At 41.5% G+C, this 16,743-nt stretch overlaps 1 protein-coding gene across 2 annotated transcripts in view; it reads left to right on the forward strand.

The window, feature by feature from the left end:
• The first annotated feature begins 2,860 nt into the window (after positions 1-2,860).
• The window catches only part of LOC115103872 (protein kinase C alpha type-like), a 226,402-nt gene continuing 212,519 nt past the window's right edge, over positions 2,861-16,743 (forward strand). Inside the window, exons 1-2 of one of the 2 annotated variants that reach the window (XM_029624890.2) lie at positions 2,861-3,222; positions 3,979-4,010. In XM_029624890.2, the coding sequence (XP_029480750.1) occupies positions 3,056-3,222; positions 3,979-4,010 (199 nt within the window). In that variant the 5' untranslated portion in view covers positions 2,861-3,055. Of the gene's footprint in view, positions 3,223-3,660; positions 3,756-3,978; positions 4,011-16,743 lie in introns of those variants that run through there. The other variant, XM_029624891.2, reaches the window with a different exon arrangement.

A 16,743-nucleotide genomic window follows, 5' to 3' on the forward strand; every position in this document is an offset into this window, starting at 1 on the left:
ACCACAGCAACTCAAAGCCATACCAACCATAACCACTTTTTAAAAGAATGTCAAAATCTGGCTAATGTGGAAACAGTAGAATATGTTTTGTCTGTATCTATGTATGTATCTATTTGTGTATGTACACTACCAGTCAAAAGTTTTAGAAGGCCTACTATTTCAAGGGTTTTTCTTTATTTTTACTATTTTCTACATTGTAGAATAATAGTGAAGACATCAAAACTATGATATAATACAAATGGCATCATGTAGTAACCAAAAAAGTATATTTTATATTTGAGATTCTGTAAAGTAGCCACCCTTTGCCTTGATGACAGCTTTGCACACTCTTGGCATTCTCTCAACCTGCTTCATGAGGTAGTCACCTGGAAGGCATTTCAATTAACAGGTGTGCCTTGTTAAAAGTTAATTTGTGGAATTTCTTTCCTTCTTAATGCATTTGAGCCAATCAGTTGTGTTGTGGCAAGGTAGTGGGGTATACAGAAGATAGCCCTATTTGGTAAAAGACCAAGTCCATATTATGGCAAGAACAGCTCAAATAAGCAAAGAGAAACGACAGTCCATCATTACTTTAAGACATGAAGGTCAGTCAATAGGGAAAATTTCAAGAACTTTGAAAGTTTCTTCAAGTGCAGTCGCAAAAACCATCAAGCGCTATGATGAAACTGGCTCTCATGAGGACCGCCACAGGAATGGAAGACCCAGAGTTATATCTGCTGCACAGGATAAGTTCATGAGAGTTACCAGCCTCAGAAATTGCAGTCCAAATAAATGCTTCACAGAGTTCAAGTAAGACACATCTCAACATCAACTGTTCAGAGGAGACTGTGTGAATCAGGCCTTCGTGGTCAAATTTCTGCAAAGAAACCACTAATAAAGGTCACCAATAATAAGAAGAGACTTGCTTGGGCCAAGAAACATGAGCAATGGACATTAGACCAGTGGAAATTTGTCCTTTGGTCTGGAGTCCAAATTGGAGATTTTTGGTTCCAAACGCCATGTCTTTGTGAGAGACGTGGTGTGGGAGAACGGATGATCTCTGCATGTGTATTTCCCACCATAAAACAATTCAAGGTTCTCATTCAAGGTTCAGAATTCAAGGTTCACTTAACCAGCATGGCTACCACAGCATTCTGCAGCGATACGCCATTCCATCTGGTTTGTGCTTAGTGGGACTATCATTTGTTTTTCAACAGGACAATGACCCAGGACACCTCCAGGCTGTGTAAGGGCTATTTTACCAAGGAGGAGAGTGATGGAGTGCTGCATCAGATGTCCTGGCCTCCATAATCCCCAGACCTCAACGAAATTGAGATGGTTTGGAATGAGTCGGACCGCAGAATGAGGGAAAAGCAGTCAACAAGTGCTCAGCATATGTGGGAACTCCCTCAAGGCTGTTGGGAAAGCATTCCCAGTGAAGCTGGTTGAGAGAATGCCAAGAGTGTGCGAAGCTGTCATCAAGGCAAAGGGTGGCTATTTGATATAAATAAATATAAATAAATATACATTTGATTGGTTTAACACTTTTTTGGTTACATTATTCCATGTCTTATTTCATAGCTTTGATGTTTTCACTATTATTCTGCAATGTAGAAAATAGTAAAAATAAAGAAAAACCCTTAAATGAGTAGGTGTTTTAAAACATTTGACCGGTATTGTATTTGTGTAAAGAAAAAATAGGGACCACAGTGGAAATAAGTTTTTAATTGACAAAACAATCAAATCAATCCATCCAAACTGTGCAGTGGCAATTTGATGAACGGAAACACAAAAAGGTTTAATGACATTCAGAGATTGTCAAACCAAGCCTTCTATACTGGGTAAGCCTACAAGATAGGGAGGGATATATTTTCAGTTTTCTGGGATTGACATGGTCTATCTATTGTGGTGTTGAAAACGCAAACCATGATATTGAAGCGCCTGAGGTCTGTACACTTTGTTTATTGGTTATGTGGTGCCTTGGCCCAGAAACCTGTTGGTGGGAAATCCGTTACATATATTTTATATAATTCTAAATATGACATCAAAATGTTGCTAATCTGATTTCCCGCTAGTTTGATCTTTGTCTTCAGTTGACTCTGATCATAGTGTAAGCCTAATGAAATAGGAAGAGAGAGTGGGCTCGTCTGTGGTGGTCGGCGAACCCTCAGTCGTTGACTGTGCCACAAAAGAACGCTGAAGTGCAAAGTCAATATCCACGTTTATAAACACAGGTGTCGCTACACTGCCCTACATAGGCAAAACACAGTAACCACGAATTTGGTTAAATTTTTTGTTGTTGATCTGTTGTAATAGCCAGGTATTATCTGATTAATGTGGTATTTGTTCTTCTGTCAGGAAACTAAGCCAGTTGATCAGAATATATCATGGTGTATCAGAAATTGCTGTCTGTCTAAACAAAAAAAGTCAGATTTTGCAGTAAAAACAACTGTGTTGCCTTTGTAGGGCAGTATTGCTATTTGTGATCATAAACATTAGGGAAGGGTCATGTGAAAATATGATCCTCCCCCCACAGTACATGTTGAACCGTCCCTAAAGACTTCAGAACAAATGAATAAGCCACACATAACACATTGATAATGGATTTTTTAAAAATGCGATGACTACGATCAGTGCTTTGAATTAGGCGAAATAGCTACTCATTTTGGGTGCCGGCTCTGTTTTCATTTAGGTGCAGGAACTCCAGAAGAAACACATTTGAGCCAAGTCAAGCACTGACTACGATATGACTGAGATGTCGTTTCTCTTCAAATAACTAGGTTGAACCCAAACATGTGCCAGTATTTTTTACGCCACTGGATGACGCTCCAATCTTCCAAATTCCAACAGCCCTCCTCCAGGCGATTCATTGGTGACGTCAGCTCAAGTGAAAGACGGAAGCAATGCGCTCATTGTGGAGCCGTCAGTAAAAAGTAGTTGTAGCGACAGCTTGGGAAAGCTCATAGATAGTACAGTGTGGTCGCCTCTCCTGCTCAGTGGCAACATTTGATTGAATAGGTATATATACACATTAGATAGAGAGGAATAACGTTGCTCTTTTTTTGTGTGTGTGACTATGGCTGATGTTACACAATTCAACGAGGGGACCGGGGACTTCGCGAAAGGGTTTGCTCGTAAAGGAGCGTTGAGGCAGAAGAACGTCCATGAAGTGAAGGACCACAAATTCACTGCGAGGTTCTTCAAGCAGCCGACTTTTTGTAGCCACTGCACCGACTTTATCTGGTAAGCGCCTTTCCCCTCTCCAGACGGCCTCTTGCCTGTTGAACGTTTGAGAACTCCGCTGTCTTCTCAACCAGCTATTCGGTTGTCACTTTCCCTACATAGCGAACTGTGCTGCACCGTTACGTATACTTTCCTTACTGGAATGGTTGGTCTACCACGCCAAAGCTGGACGTCCTTAAATCCAACATTTGACTGTAATGTGCCTCAATGCAAGTCCAAAGTGAATGAATCCGTTCTGCCTACCTACGGTGGGCTAGATTCGCCGTGTGCATTGGGATTGTGACAGCGCGCCTACTTTGATGTTTGTTACAAGTTGTAAAAGTTGTATTTCTCCTAGTCCTCATGTTTTTGATACGTATTTTGAAATAACTTACTGCCAACGAACTATATAGGCTCTTAAACCGAAACACAAGTAACAAGTGGTAACTAATTCCGGTGGTTGAAGACCCACCCATGTTGACCAACCTTCCTCTTTTCAAGGTGGTGTGTTTGCTTGACTATGTATTGATAGCTACAGAGATATGTCACCTTGAGTGAGTGAACAACATTTTACAGTTACGACCTATGGCTGCTAAAATCCTAAGTAATGTGTAATGATCATTGGGAAACACCTTAAACCGTTTTAGGCTACTTGCTTTTTTGACTCAGAGTCTTGGAGAAGCTGCTGTTTCTGCTTGATATTACTAACGTGTTTGTGTATCTGTCTGTTTCCATGCTATTTGCTATTTCATTCCTCACTCTCCTCTCTTTTCACAGGGGATTTGGAAAGCAAGGATTCCAGTGCCAAGGTAATGAATGATGTCCACTTACTCAGCTCCAGTCCACCCTGCAGTGTGTGTTTTTGTTGTACTGCATTCATTCAAGAGGACCAGTCAACCTGCATAGACTAAAGAATGTTGCAATTTGTATTGGAGTTACTTACCTTTCAAAGAGTTTGAGATATACATACGGTAGACAATGTTCCCTCTAAACTGCACTGGCAGCTCCCATCAGACTGCAGCATTCATTTTCTTTCTTTAAAGGAGCAGTGTTCTAATTTGAGAGGGTCTTGAATAAAACTAAGTAGCCAATAGGCAGAGGGTAGCATCATTTGTCTGATTCTTTGTAATAATGGTATGGGAGTAATAATGCATTTTATTTTGTAAAGTGGTTTATTGCATCAAAAAGCACAACATTTTCAATCACCACCTTGTCTGAAGAACAAGTGGAGAAACAGGTTTTTTTCAAAAGTCTCATGGAATGTAGGCCTTCATTGAACACCACACATTGGCTGCTACTGTAGGCTTAACAGCTATTTCCATGTTAAAATGTTATGGGATGCATTTTTCTCCGTTGTTTTTGAGGATAGGCCACTCTGGTAGGCCTACATGATGATCAAATAGCCACAGTAGCTTACTTGGCCACTGTTAACAGTAGATGAAAGCAGGTACAGCCTCAGTGTTCACAGTAAACACACACCAGAAGTTGCACAGAATTCTCACAACATTCAAGTTTGCGTTGACAAAAGAATGTTGCAATTCTTATTGGAGTTACTGTTTGAGTATGATGTCTTCCTTACACACAGACACACACACACACACACACACACAGGAATATGAAGTCGTAAATAACAGAAAAGAATGTTTAAAGTATCTGTGACGAAGAACTCTGGTGTAATCACTCAAAGAAAAGGCATGGATAGATGTGACAGTTTTCTGTTTCCGACCCTTTAACAATCTCATTACCATTTCAAGTCATTTGAAGCAGTTCTTTAAAAAAAAACGTTATTTATACATATTTAATAAGCCGATGACTCGCAATTTAGAGACTTTGAACTGTCTTTACTCTCCGGGTGTTTTTTTTGTTTGAGTCTCAGGAGTTTCTTCAAAATGCACTTTGAGACTTAAATCATCTTAATTGGATTTATGCAGCTAATACTAGGGAATATTTTGACACTTAGTGGTTGTTTGTGTGAAGAATTGATTGTCTGCAAAAAAACATGTTTTTTGAAATATGGTTATTCTAGATATCAAAGAGAGAACATTTACAATGCACTCCTCAGCTCTTGGAAAGATGAACCTAGTTGTTCTGGGGACTATTTGCTAAACATTAAATGGAGAAATGAATTAGCATACATTATTCCCAGCTGACTAACTGGACTGACAAATCAAACCCCACATGGCAATCTCCTGGATGCCAGAGTTCAAATGGGCCTTGTAAAGGAAACAGAAATAGGAGATTTTCTCTACAAAACCAAAGCCTTATGGGCCCCTGTCAAAAGTAGTGCACTACATAGGGATTAGGGTGCCATTGGGTGTACTGTAGCCTGACAGCTGAATCTGCTTTTGCTTTAACCAGGCTAGGTCAGAGGGGTTAATGGTATTTGCCTGTAGTTTGCCAAGTCTCCTTAGTTAGGGTGGGTATGTGTCTCTTCCATGTACCATCAATAATCTCAAACTTCTTGTTTACCGATTCCCATCTGCACAGTACTGTAGGTAAGTGCATTAGTCAAACCTGAAGAATGTAGGCTTCCAGGCTATGTCCTCGTGCTGAGAAAAGCCAAACTTTTGTCTCAAGAAAATGTTTTATCAAGCTACCAGTTACCAGGATTTATAAAGTGTTTCTAAGCTGTATATAGGCTATATACACTGAGTACAAACATTAGGAACACATTCCTAATATTGAGGTTAACTCCCCTTTGACCTCAAGACAGCCTCAATTCGTCATGACATGGACTCTACAAGGTGTCGAAAGCATTCCACGGTGATGCTGGCCCGTGTTGACTCCAATGCTTCCCACAGTTGTTTCAACTTGGCTGGATGTCCTTTGGGTGGTCGACCATTCTTGATACACACACAGGAAACTATTGAGTGTGGAAAAACCCAGCAGCGTTGCAGTTCTTGACACACTCAAACCGGTGCGTCTGGCACCTACTACCATACTCTGTTCAAAGGCACGTAAACCTTTTGTCTTACTCATCCACCCTCTGAATGGCGCACATACACAATCCATCTCTCAATTGTCTCAAGGCTTTAAAATCTTTCTTTAACCTGTCTCCTCCCCGTCATCTACGCTAATTGAAGTGGATTTAACAAGCGACATCAATAATGGATCATAGCTTTCACTTGTATTCACTTGGTCAGTCTATGTCATGGAAATAGCAGGTGTTCCTAATGTTTTGTACACTTAGTGTATATTTATGTATTCAGATTCAGTTTTATAGTTTTAGATGGCAATTATTTTTAAAGGGTAATGTGTTGCCTTGGACATTTACTGACAATAATGCTGCACTAACTCTTCACTAGCCAGATGTTTATTTTGGTTCTAAAAGCATTGTGGCCTGACCTGAAGATTTTAAATATAATTTAATAGTGTACAATTGTGGTGCTTAGAGATTGTCGTCGTAAATCCGATTGTAAGCGACTATGGATGAAAGTGTCGGATAAATGACTATTTAATGTGTCTGATATCACAAGACCGTTCTCATGCAGAAAAGAGAAAGGACACTAGCTCCTCATTTTACTGGAGACATCATAAAGGAAGTGGATCATTGCAGTACGTTATCTGCTGTCTTCATCTGTCTAACATTTCTAAAGCTGACAATTAGCTTGGCAGCCAGAGAGAGAAATGTTGGTTCGCTGGAAAAGTTATATTTATTTTATTGGAATCAATAGTTTTTCTTATTATTTGTAAGCATTTCCTGCATGGATGCACTTCCAATGAACTGGTATAATACCTGAGGAAAAACCCACTCTCATCCTTTCTCTAGAAGATAAGAATGTGAGCAAATCATGTCATTTCCCTAAGGAGCAAACACTTCATTAACAACGATTCCTGGTTGAATGCCAGTTAAGTATGTTGATATGCGCTTAAGTGGTGTCCCTGTCGGATATATGCCATCCTCTGAACATGAATGGTAGTGTAATGTGGAAAGTGGTGATCTTGCCAGCCAGTGCTGAGAGTCCCTGCCTCATGGTAAGTGCTGCTGCTTCAGCCAGCCAGGATGATGTTAACCTGTGATCATTGAGCCGTTGGGTGAATGTGATCCTTTCTGAAAGGTTGTCTTCTGAGAGCTGCTGTTTAAATGGCGGCAAAATACATCCATTTGCTGGAGTACGAGGATAAACACTCTCCAGAGAAGGCTTTTTGATCTCTTGGGGGTTCAGAAGCCCCTCGTCTGGAATATTACTGTTTTTATTGTTGTGGAGTGAGAGAGAGAAAGTGTGTGTGTGTGTGTGTGTGTGTATTAGGGTTGCACATTTTGCGGGAATATTCAGAGATGGACTTTCCGTGGGAATATATGGGAATTAACGGGACTATATGGGAATTAATTGAAATATATGCTAATTAATATTAATACCATTTAAATGTAGATGTTTTTTTGCATTGGATTTATTTACCATATAATGTAGACAGAAACATAAACCTTTTACTTTATCATAAGTAGACATGATTGCAAATTATTAAATCCTTCCAATAGAAAAAAAATTACAAATAATTTGATTACGGATTGAACTTTAATTAAATGAGTTAGCTCTTCACTTGGGATGAAACATGTATGGAAACAGGTGAATTAACACTCCTCGGTTAGCAGGCTCAAGCAAGCTAAAACCCACATGGTAGCAAAAACTAACTAGCAGAAATTGTTAACAAGTTAGAAATGATTTAAACACTTTGCTGTAGGTTACTATTTACTAGTTAACAAAATAGTAATGTCAAATATATTCACCCCACCTGGTATTGTACTAAAAACTTACCAGAAAGTATGTAGTCCTAGGCTCAGACAGTGTAGTAGTGTGGGCTCAATAGGATCTCATTAGTGTGCAAGATCTTGAGAATCAGCTGTACATGTGATGGAAGAATGTACTGTGCATGTAGAGGGTTGTAATTCTATTGAATTGGTGATAGTTTAACCAAAATATGCCGCAAGACCTAGAATTGCCTTATGTGTATCCACAAAAAAGGTTCACTGTTATAAGCGAACTTTTTTTTGATGAATTTATAAGCAAAATTCCCCAAATTCCAGGGCCTAACTTCCCACGGAAAATTTCTGGAAATGTACTGGAAAGATTCCGACCCTTTGCAACCCTAGTGTGTATACTTGTGTGTGTTCAGGTTCCTGCATGCATGTGTGTATGTATCCATACATACGGATGTGTGTTGTGTGTCTTGGAGGTGTGATGCACTCAGAGGTGAGGTGATAACGGCCCTGCTATTCAAAAGCTGAAGATCCCACTTAAAAATACCTGTTCTCTCATCAATTATTAACGGGCTCAGTGGAAATGGGGAGGCTCAAGTCAACAAGCAGTCAACAATCATGTCTCTACTATTGAGTAGAGACATGATAAGCCTATCCTGTTGAGCTTTCTGTGCTGGCCTGAAATGAAGTTACATTTGATTTTCTGGAATTTTAAAATGTCTTTCTGGTATTCATTAATTTGTTGGTGTTCAACTGTGAACTCGACATACAGTATCTGTGTTTCCAACTTTTGTGAAATTGCTGCTTGCGACACATTTAAAATGTGCTTGTCATATTGGTCTCCATTGTAAAACCATTAGCTGCCAATCCGCCATGGATTATTTCACATCTGCTCTATTTTGACCACTTAAAGCAAACGTGGATGATTAAGAATTCAAGATCTCTTCCTATCGTTTATGGGAAATCCCCAGACGCTTGACGAGTTGTCAGAAACCTTAGCCAACAGAGATATCATATCCACGAGCTAACACTCAACCAGTCTTTTCCTTGGTTTGTAAACCGACACCTCACGGTCACAGTTGAGCTGTGCTGTTGTGTCACTACCATGTTACTCGCCCTCTCCAATTTATATGTTGAGCAAATGCGACCAAAGTAAAGGCGAGGGGTGAACAAGCCCTCATGTTTACCCAAGTGCAAGTTGTCACCATGTGAGATGGTATCTGTGCCAATTCTTGTTCCCCCTCAAACGATCCTGTTTCTGTGGAATCTAATTCCACAAGTTAACCTGCAGGCGTTTTGTCTTCATATCCCAATTACATTGGAATTGCTGTTGCCACGTTGTAAACTTGTGCATGGCTCCACACCCAGCCTATATAAACTGTACCATTAAAACATGATGGCAGTCTTTCATCCAAATAGTAGGAATGTAGGTGTTACCGCTAATATTGAATGGAGGAGTTAGCGTAAGCATTCTATTGCTGGTTATTTGCCCAATTGAACATTTAAGCCCATCTAGGCACATCATATACTGTACCTAAGCGTCTATAAATTGATTCTAAACTGAAATGACTATTGAGAAGTCACCTGCTTTTAGATCTTACATAGTATCCTGGCAGGCTTGTCCAAATATTGAAACCATGTTAAACCAACCATAAAACCATTGGCTTCAAAATGACCTACCTCAGATGGATTTTTAAGTGTCTCTCTCTCTACTACTACTACTACTACTTCTCTTCCATTATGGTTGGAGTATGGATGGAGAAATGAAGCCCAGGGAATAGTGTCTTCGTGGATGGTTTGAAGGGTTGATGGAAGGGTTGAATGGGATCTCCTTTGACAGGTGGTAGTGGAGTTTACCCGGCGCCTTCCAATGGTCTGTGGTTGCTGAGAGTGGACGAATAATAGGTTTCTTCGTGTGAGAGGAGCAATCTCCTGTGTCTAGGGAGATGTAGGGAACATGAATGAGATATGTGTGGATGGACAGTGTAATGGTGCCACAAAATTGAGTTTTTTCTTTTCTTTTTTTCTTTCTCTCTCTCATTTGAAATTAAACAGTCCAAATTAGGTTAGATCAGTCCAGACACAACATGTTATGAAATACCTGAACAAATGTAGACAAATTGAGGTCCTGCATATTTACATATAGCAAAGGTTTCAAAGTCATGTTCCCTCTATATTTAAAACGACTTAACACAACCACTAACCAGGATAATTGTCACACAGTGTACCACAGACAAACCAAGCCGGTGTGTCTCTGTTCACCTTCATTGTGTTTGCAGACATGCTTAACCATGTTCAAACCAAGCATTGACCCAGAGGAGACGTGATAACACACTCCCTCCCGGTTCCCTGGAACCTCCCCTCCCCTTTGTTTTTGATGAACAGTGTCCTCTCAAGCTGCTCTCAGATCAGGCTCCTGTGCTCCGGGCTTGTTTAGACAGTGCCAAGGGGAATCCTTCTGCATATCCTGTGTTGACGGAGGACGGAAAGGTCAACTCTACCCTGTGTCTTTACTTTCCCCCGCAGTCCACCAGGTGTGTATTCTAGTCCTCCCATCTCCCATAGGTACCGAGGACTCCCATCTCCCATAGGTACCGAGGACTCCCATCTGCCTTCCTCGTGTTTTGAAGTTTGTTTCTCAGCAGTACATTTTTTTTTTTTTTTTGAGCAGGTCTCGCTTTCTATTGCTGTAACGTCTAGTTTCAGAGAGACCGGTTTTTAGGTCTAGTTCTGGATTTAAAACATTCTCAATGGAGATTCTCCATCCGTAGTGCTATTTAGTCCGGGACTAGGCCTAATCTGTGTCCGAGAAACATTTCCTTAGTATCCAAAACCCTTTTTATGGCTTCCGTGCGTAGGTAGGTAGTTTGTTATGGGGGACTACAGAACTCCTCATGTAACTAGTGGGTCCCGTTTCATCTATCAGACTCTCTATGCTTAACATAGACAGAACCTGTACTATGCCATCACTTCTGCAAGGTACAGTTCATTTTTTTGTATTTATTACTGACTCTTTGTTAGTGTAGAGTTTACAAATGTTTTGACCAAGACGAGTGACTGACGGAATGTGTGCTGATATGCTCTGACGCGTTGCATAATCATTGGCATCACTCCCAATTATGTGAAAGCGTCTGCTGCATAGACAGAGGTTTACTTTCATGAAAACTGTGTTTTTGGAACAATCAAACCTCAATGGGTTATGGTTTGATTATCCTTCCATGGTGCTGTCTTCATTGTAAATCCTCTGGAGGATTCCATGTACTCTTTCCCCACCATATTTCCCCTGGGTTTAATAGGCCTTATCTACTCTATAATGAATGCCATGTCTTCCTTAGGGACGTGTGGTGGCTTTATCACAAAGTCCACCTGGAATCAACTGTAACGGACAGTGTTGGTACCAGTCAGTGAAGGCAGGGTTAGAGGGAGAATTCGCCATAAACAAACCCACTGCTGACACCAGTCGACAGGCAAAGGCCAACTGTGTCAACCAACCAGTGTTATGTGACTTATGCTGGCACTGTGGATTACCAAACACATTGCCCCGGGCTATGCCTATAGGCTTTGGTGGACCCAGCGCATTGCCTCGGAGGCTGTGGATTGGTGTCTTTCACAATAGGGCTCTCATCCCCTGGGCTGAGTGCCAGAGAGCTTGGCCGCTCCAGTGCACTCTGCCATGGGTAGAGCACATGTAACCTCCCCCTCTCTCTCGCTCCTCATTCTCTCCATTCCATCGCATCCTAAGGGAAATGATCAGTAAAGCCCTCGGTTAGCGCCAGGCTCATTCTTCATGTACTCTGAATGCTGAGGTCATGACCTTGAATTCTACCCAAGCTGATTTAGCTGCTGCTCATCACAATAGTGAAAGAGAATACAGAGAGGGCTGCTAGTAGAGTTTGTGTGTGTGTGTGGCTCTGTCTGTCTCTGTCTATCGGGTTAGTCATCCAATCCACTCTGATGGCAGGGGTAACCGGGCAGATTAAAGGGATGATGTGAATACGCTGTCCCCGGGAGTAAAACCGCTTAACCTCTTAAACCTTCCATTGGCACAGCCTCTAGATCCTCCATCCACCTTAGGACACACACACACACACACACACACACACACACACACAACAAAGACAATCCCTCGTTTCCAGCCCACGTATGCACACAGACACAACAGCACCCCTGGCCCCTAGGGCTGAGCAGAAAGAACGGAACAGAGCGATCCTCCATTACCCTGAGAGCTATTACAGTGCAACAGCTGGATATCTAGGCTCATATTGAACCCCTCAACCACAATTTTCTTTAGTGATGGTTATTAAAATGCTGTATATGTCTATTCATCAACTCTCCACAACTCACTTTAGTGCCGGGCATTATTAAAAACGCTGTAGACCTATGTGGACTTTCTAATAACATAATACCTCGGTTTGAAAGCGAGGCAGCGGCGTCATTTCTTCTGTCCATACTAAAGTCAAATGGGCCGTGAGCATACCCCGAATGGGCTGAGAGCCAGGCAACAACCAAGCCGGGGTCATTTGGCCCATGCATTAGTAGCCAGGATGCCTGTGTCATGGATTGCCTCTACTTTGTAAATGACTTGCCATCGCCAATGGTTAGTCCAGGGCATTTCCAGGGCTGTGTGGGTGGATTATGGCTTTAGATCCAACAGAGCTGATGTGTCTGTCTTTGTGGCCAGGCGGACATGGGGAAAGCCTGCATGGGCGGAGATCCCTTCAAAACAGCCTAAATGTGTCAATACTTCCGCTGTGTGACTTTAAGCTAAACCAGACAGGCAGCACCATGCTGTAACGGGGGATCCCCAGAGAGTTGGACCGATACCCAGCTACCCACACTGACCAGAAATGACCTTACAAGACAAACGGCCATTTTTGGATTTCCGTTAAAACCTCTGTTTTTGACAATGTAGAGATGTACAGCATCAAAATGAAAGCCATCTGTTCATGTTGAATTATTTACTCACTAGGGGAAATGCTTTTTGAAATGTGAACAGGGTACGTTAATATTAGAGTGGCAGTGAAATGTAGCCGTTTTGCGTGCCAAACATGGCCAGATGGGTGACTGTATTTCAGGGGGATATGCTTTCAGACCACCCAAGACATCGCTGTATAAAGTGCAATTGAACATAATCGTGAACCAATGGACTAAGAGCTTCATTGTCTACCTCTGTGCACGTTCATTCAAATCTTGTTCGCCAGAGAATTCCAGCAGGGTTGGAAATGCATCCACTGACACCTGTCTGGCATGAGATAATAGCCCCCTGTTTACTTGCTGATACATGATTGATCCGAGCCGCTTTCGCAGTATGGGGCTTTGAAGTGACTAGGCAAACAATCAAACAAAGAAGACAGCCAGAGCTTTGATGGCAACCCCTGGCGAAAAAGGCAGAACATTTTAGTTGTTCAGAATCACTTTTCTCTTGGTCGTCAGCCTGAAATCAAATGTAACAGGTGTTTTTGTTCACATACTTTTCTTCTCAGAGAGCGAATGATGGCGGAAAAGGGAGGAGTAAGTGACAGAAAAGGGAGACTGGAGGAGAATAGACATAAGGCCCTTAGGACTATCACCAGTGTCTACTCCGCAGTGTCTACTCCACAGTATTCTTTGTACTCCCGCTACTCCTACTCTAAGAATAATATTGACAATGTTACCAGATTCCATCATACACCAGATGACCTCATACATCGGATGAAAAGCTCCCTTTGCTGGACTATGTTTTTCCACTAGCAAAGTGCCGAAGCTTTCCCACACTAATCCTTAGAGCCAGGTCCTTTGATCTTGTTGCCTTTCCCATTGAGAAGATGCATCTGTACAGTGCAGCTCTCATCCCAAAGGAAAGAGGCTGCTAGGTCTGGACTATGTTTGCTGGGGGACCTTAGCGCTTTTTCTGTCTTACCGTTATGACTTGGCAGGCTGGTCATAACAGAATAAGGTTGACAACACACAGCCACGCCAGTGGGAGAGAAAGCATACGCATACAGGATGAATGGGTGTGTCGTGTGTCCTGATTTGCCAGGTTCCTTGTTCGTTATGCTTCCGCATCACGTCATGTCTTAGAACAGACCTGAGAACAGACCTAAACCGTGTGTTATTCACGATAATCCACAGGTTCTCATGCCTTATTGCTAAAATATAACCAGATTTAAAAATCCATAATCAAATATGTATTAAATTGTACTTTTAAAGCTGCAGCATGTATTGTATGTGAACTGACAAAATTCACATAGAAATATGAGTTATAGATCTGTCATTCTCATTGAAAGCAAGAAGCGGTAGATATATTCTATGTGCACTGTTTCTAGGCTTCCCGTTTCGTTTTTACTTCTTTTAATTTAAGTTTTGTTCACCAGCTAGAAGCAGCTAAAAATACTATTTTTGGTTATGGAATATAGATTTCACAGCGGTTTAGATGGCACAATGATTCTCTACACTATACTTACTTGTTTTGTCACAAACTGAAGTTAGGAGAACTGTTAGAATTTTAGCAACCAGGAAATGGCGTAGCAATTTCTGCATAGTGCATCTTTAAGTTGTCAAACTATTACATTTAAGTTGTATTGAACTTAAAGCCTAGAAATTACTTTCAGATAACAAGATGCTTTCTGGGCCTTTCAATGGCTCTTTTGCTTATCGCTCACCAGTATTGTGTTGTCAGACAAAGAGATGCATTGAAGGTGTCATGCAATTTGACTCATGTTTACATGGTCTGGGCTTGCACTAATGTTTGCGGAGCAAAATGACTCCAGGGTAAATAGAACAGAGACACTCCACTCGTGGCAACTAGGGAGACGGACACTTCCTTGTAGCCTTCCAATGTCAACACGTCTTATCCTCTAGATCCATAGGCTTTCTATAGAAAGCACGAATGGGTGCTGTAGCTACTGTATTTGCAACTGTCACTTGAGCCATAATTTACATAACCTTACCTCACTTAGCTCTGCCTTGGGTCTGAATGTTGTGACATTTGTATGTAAAATGGCTTCCTTTAAAGATGCAATATGCAGACAAAATTTGAATAGTTTACCTCATTTCAGTTTGTGACAAAACAAGCAGTCATTGTCTGCACAATCATTGTACCATCTGAACCGCTGTGAAATATCTTTAACATAACACAAAATACTGTGTTTTCAGATGTTTAAAGCTGATGTACAAAACTGAAAGTAAAAGACGCAAAAACTAAACTTAACAGAAACCATAGAAATAGATTACATGGAACAGATCTGCCTCTTTTTTTAGACTTGCTTTCAATGAAAATAACAGGTCTACAATACACATTTCTATGTGAATTTGGTCGGGTCGCCCAAAATGTTACATATTGTAGCTTTTAAGTACATTATTGAAGTGTAGGTAAGGCGGCTTACAGCATATCATGCTTCTATTCAGCTGCCTGCTCTAACCACAGCTTTTACTGCAAATAAAGTGAATTGAATGCTTTTTATAGTACGTGGACTACATACATTTAAGGAGAATCCCTTTAGGATTATGCTCCTGAGATGTGAGCTTATGAGGGGTTTAGCACTCTACTCATGATCAATACCATGAGAAAATCCCTCTCTCGACTCAATGTGAGTCTCTATGAAAACATGGAGTGACACCTGCAAAATGTCCCACATCTGCACGCAGGGCACTTTGACCATCAGCCGTATTTCCCTTACACCATTTAACACTGACCCTCCGCCGACCAGATGAACGCGGCAACATCTTCCATTTTCTAGAGCTTTCTGGAGCTTCCATACCTACGTCCAATGATCATTGATCTCTGTCGTCCCCGGACCCAGTAAGTCTTTACCAGGCTCTCTCCTGGGGCTTAGCGTCTAATGATGCTCCTCTAGAATGATTCATAGTGGATCAATACAAAGCATCTCAGAGTAGGAGTGCTGATCTTGGATCAGTTTTTTTTGTATTTTAAATCATAACGAATAAGAGGGGTGACCTTTTTTCCTAGGCCAGCACTCTTACTCTGAGAAGCTTTATAGATACGGGCCCTAGTTAAAAGGATAGCTTGTTTTAATAGGACTCGAACCATCCACTTCATTAAGCTGTTATGACACATAAAGGGGGAAACTGGAGAGGGGTAAAATGCCCCCCCCCCCCCCCCCAACCTATGAAACAGAAACAACGTGTGTTTGAACAGCTTCTTTTTATACTGATAAAATGAATACCCCGACCGTGGTCGGCAATACGCGTGGTCAAATGATGAAAACAACATCCGTAGCCTAAACATCATCAGAAGTGTCAAGTGGCCTTGATAAATAGTGAAAACCATCACAAAGCAAAAATAATGAATTTAAGTGTTGATAGGACAGCAGTCCATTTTGGTCAGCTTGTGCTTACATTGGGTGTGTCTGTAGTGCGTAATAGTCTCTGGTTTCCTCTTCAGTGTGTTCCTGTCGTCTTGTCATTCTTCAGCACCGTGGTGTAGTACAAGTGACTGTGCAGGTGCCTTATTTTGTGCAGAGGGAGGGAGCTCCCGACTCCCTTTGTTCATTGTGCCGGCAGATGACGGTGAAGATAATACATTTGCCAAAGTCAGGTTCCACAAGCCTCCTTCCCAAATTCTCTGACATTCGCTCACCTGCTGCCCAATGTGGATATTTTCCCAGATATTGAATACCGTTCATCAGTTACAATTACGCACGCTCTCACTGTATAGCTTAGTCCAAGGAGGGCAGAGTACACTGATAAGACCGTTTGGATTCAGTGGACTGCTATAGGGTACATACCATTTTTTGAGGGTTATAATTAGAACAGATTGAGCCAATTAAGCTCGACATTAGGAAGGCGTTCCTAATGCTTGGTCTACTCTTATGCCGCCCCCCCCCCCCTTATGGGGTGTTTGA

Source organism: Oncorhynchus nerka, linkage group LG21 (genome assembly GCF_034236695.1).
Source record: "Oncorhynchus nerka isolate Pitt River linkage group LG21, Oner_Uvic_2.0, whole genome shotgun sequence".
In the NCBI taxonomy this organism is placed as follows: domain Eukaryota; kingdom Metazoa; phylum Chordata; class Actinopteri; order Salmoniformes; family Salmonidae; genus Oncorhynchus; species Oncorhynchus nerka.